General features: G+C 42.0%; 1 protein-coding gene across 1 annotated transcript; it reads right to left on the bottom strand.

Annotated features, from left to right (window-relative positions):
* Window positions 1-533: 533 nt before the first annotated feature.
* LOC140830144 (uncharacterized) lies at window positions 534-2,852 on the bottom strand. The gene is made up of 4 exons (XM_073193429.1): window positions 2,615-2,852; window positions 1,573-1,865; window positions 1,332-1,481; window positions 534-752 (listed from the first exon to the last, which is right to left on the bottom strand). The coding sequence occupies exons 1-4, from the start codon at window positions 2,850-2,852 to the stop codon at window positions 534-536; spliced, it is 900 nt and encodes a 299-aa protein (XP_073049530.1).
* Window positions 2,853-3,455: the final 603 nt, after the last annotated feature.

Below are 3,455 nucleotides of genomic sequence, written 5' to 3'. Positions count from 1 at the left end.
TGTCAGGGTAGAAAAACTAGGGGCATAGCCCCATGCATAAATGCAAGCTCAAACCTCCGAATCTCTGCATGCAATGGTCTATGTATTGACAACTGGGTGATCATTGCATTCTTCCTGCTCAGGCATCCGCAACCACATTAGCCTTACGCGGATGGAAGCTAATATCGCAGTCATAATGCTTCACTGGCTTTAGCCACCTTCTTTGTCTCATGTTCAGCTCTTTCTGCGTGAAGAAGCACTTCTGGCTCTTGTGATCGGTTAAAATGTTTCACTTCTCCCCATACAGATAATGCCTCCAAATCTTTAGGGCGAATACTAATCCCGCTAGCTTGAGGTCTTGATTCAGATAATTCTTCTCATGGACCTTCAACTGTCTAGACGTGTAGGCTATAACTATGTCATGCTGTATCAAAACTATGCCCAAACCGAGCTTCGAAGCATCTGTATAAAGCACAAACTCCCCATGGCCTGATGGCATAGCTAGGGATTGGTGATGAAGTCAATGCCTGCTTCAGCCTGTCAAAACTCTCCTGTCACTCTGATCCCAAAATGAATTTAGCATTCTTCTTTGTCAATGCGGTAGAAGAAATTCTCTTCATAAACTTCCTATAGTACCCAGCCAACCCCAAGAGACTGCGGATCCCTGTCACACTCTTAGGAGCTGGCCAATCTCGAACTGCCTCGACCATTCTAGGATAAACCTCTACTCCATCTTGGGATATGTTGTGGCCCAAGAATGCCACTCTATCTATCTAGAACTCACATTTACTAAACTTGGCATAGAACCTTTTGTCCTGTAAAGTCTGTAGTACGGTCCTCAGATGCTGACCGTGCTCCTCTTTGCTCTTTGAATAGATCAGGAAGTCATCTATGAAAACTATGAAGAACTGATTCAAATACAGCTGAAACACGGGATTCATGAGATCCATGAAGATCGCTGGCGCGTTTGTCAATCCGAAGGGCATCACCATAAATTCATAGTGTCCATAACGCGTCCTAAAAGCTGTCTTGTGCATGTCAGACTCTCTCAACTTCAGCTGGTGGTATCATGATCGTAGATCTATCTTCAAAAACACTGATGCTCCCAGAAGCTAATCAAATAGATCTTCAACCCTAATCTCCCGGTAATCAATGCAAAGCCGCATGCTGCAGTCCTTCTTTTTAACTAACAGTACCGATGTGCCCCATGGAGAAAAGATCGGGCGAATGAATCCCTTGTCCAGCAAGTCCTGTATCTGATCCTTCAACTACTTCATCACTGCAAGTGCTAGACGATAGGTGGCCTTAGAGATCGGCACTATACCTGGCATCAGCTTGATAGAAAATTTCACCTCTCTGTCTGGTGGAATGCCTAAAATATCGTCCGGAAAAACGCTAGGAAAATCCCTGGCCACTTCGACCTCCTCTAACCTCTGGATGACTGGCTCAGTCACTGTCACAATACATGCCAAGAATGCCTGCAGCCTCTCCTCATGAGCTTTCTGCACAGATGCAAGAAATGATGTGCAACATCTGCTGGTGTCTGGCTGCCTCAAAAATAAATGGCTTACCGCTAGGCAGTCAGATAGATACTGACATACTTCGAAAATCTATGGCATCTCCGTTCCAAGAAAGCCAGCCCATACCCAAAATAATATCGAACTCCGGTAACGGTATCACAATCAGGTCCACTTGCACCGCATTTTTCTGTAATCGAAGCTCCAATCTCTTCACTATCTGCGATGTAAACATCTGATCTCCGGACGGAATCGAAACTCTGAATCTCAGATCCATACCCTCTGGTATGATTCCTAGTTGCTTGAGAAATGACTCGGACATAAATGAATGTATAACTCTGGAAACTAGCAATGCATACATGGCTACACCTGAAATATATATCCTTCATACGACAAAACATACCATCAAATCTGATCGTATTGAAACTTAAAAAAATTTCTTTCAGTAAGTATCCCAAAATCCTTGAAAATCACTTATTTACTTCTAGTGCTCCATCAAAAATTTCAAAATTTACCCCAAAAAATTTCGGAAATTGCAAATTGACCCTAAAGTTTCGAATTTCTTACCATTTGGTCCTTCATTATTTTCCAAAATTGCAACTTAGTCCTCATGAAATTTTGAATCTACTTAATTTAAACCTTAATTTTCTCTAAAATTACCATTTTGATCCCAAAATTTTAAAAAATGTGAAACATCTCCTCAACTTTCGAATTTTTGCAAATAGGTCCCTATAATATCATTCATTGCATTTTGGTCCTCAAAGCTCTTAATTAAATCAATTCAGCCCTTAAGTCCAACTATTAGAACATGCAACCTAATTTATTCTAAGTTCTCAAACTCAAAAATAATTCCCACAACAAACACAATAATCCATGTAATCGAAGCGGTAAATATCTCTTAGGGCTGCAAGCTAGACTGGGCCTGATGCCTCTCCCACTGCATCTCGGCATCAATATCTCTCAGAGCTTGTTCCGCCTAAAAGGCACAAGCGGTGGCCTCATCATAACTTGCCGGTCTCATCAGCATAAATCCCGGCGCAAAGTGGGTCTGAGGCCATCCATGAATTATCTCAGCTTCTGAGCGGCATCCCTCGCAATAAGGGGTACAAAGTGACAACCTCTTTTAAACTTCCTGATAAACTCTTCCACAGACAAGTCCCCCTGTCGGAGACTCATAAACTCTCTCATGAGGCGTCCCCTGAGCTCAACTTGAAAGTATTTGTTGTAGAATATATCCTTTAATTGATCTCTTGTGAAGGTAGCCAAGTTCACCCCGTGCACTGCTCCCTCCCACCATAGGGATGCATCATCTCTCAACATGTATGTGGCGCACCTGACCCGATCTTTGTCCCTCATGTCTAGATACTGAAAGTGTAGCTCTAGAGACCGGATCCTAACCTCTGCTAAGAATGGATCAGTAGTACCCCCGAACTCCTTCGGGTTGAGCCTTTTGAACTACTCATAAATTTCCGTCTGGGGCCTCGGAGCCTGTTGTGCCTGCTCCATCACTTAAGCAATACCCTCAAGGACTCGGGTAGCTGCGTCTCTTGACGGTGGTGGTGGAAGGCCTGTATCACCTCCAGAAATATCATGATGTCTATCAGTGCTGGAGGTGCGTCTGAGAGGCATAGTATTTGAATATAGTACAAATTCTAAACATAACCCATTATGCAGTTTAATCTAGTTTTCAAAACATTTAATCTTTAAATCATGAAAACAGCTAAACTTATATAGTAAATTGCTATAAATCATAAATCATGCAACCATGCAGGTGATAGAATTAAACGATTCGAAACATTTAAAACATAAAAACTTATAGACTTGAGGCTTTAAGACTGAGCTGCTAAAGCTGGCGATGTCACAACCTTATACAGGACCCTTGCTGTGATACCATTTGAAACGTCTACTACTTAAAATACAGCTAGAATTTTTTCAAAAAAATAATTTTTGAAAATACAT

This window comes from Primulina eburnea, chromosome 4, assembly GCF_022965805.1.
Source record: "Primulina eburnea isolate SZY01 chromosome 4, ASM2296580v1, whole genome shotgun sequence".
In the NCBI taxonomy this organism is placed as follows: Eukaryota; Viridiplantae; Streptophyta; class Magnoliopsida; order Lamiales; family Gesneriaceae; genus Primulina; species Primulina eburnea.
This window is presented reverse-complemented; position numbering and strand designations above follow the sequence as displayed.

Coding starts and splice junctions, on each gene's coding strand:
- LOC140830144 (XM_073193429.1), bottom strand. CDS start 2,852: ATGAGGGACAAAGATCGGGTCAGGTGCGCCACATACATGTTGAGAGAT. Junction 1,482..1,572: donor TAGATTTTCGAAGTATGTCA/GTATCTATCTGA, acceptor GCATCTGTGCAG/AAAGCTCATGAGGAGAGGCT. Junction 753..1,331: donor GCATTCCACCAGACAGAGAG/GTGAAATTTTCT, acceptor TGTGAGTTCTAG/ATAGATAGAGTGGCATTCTT.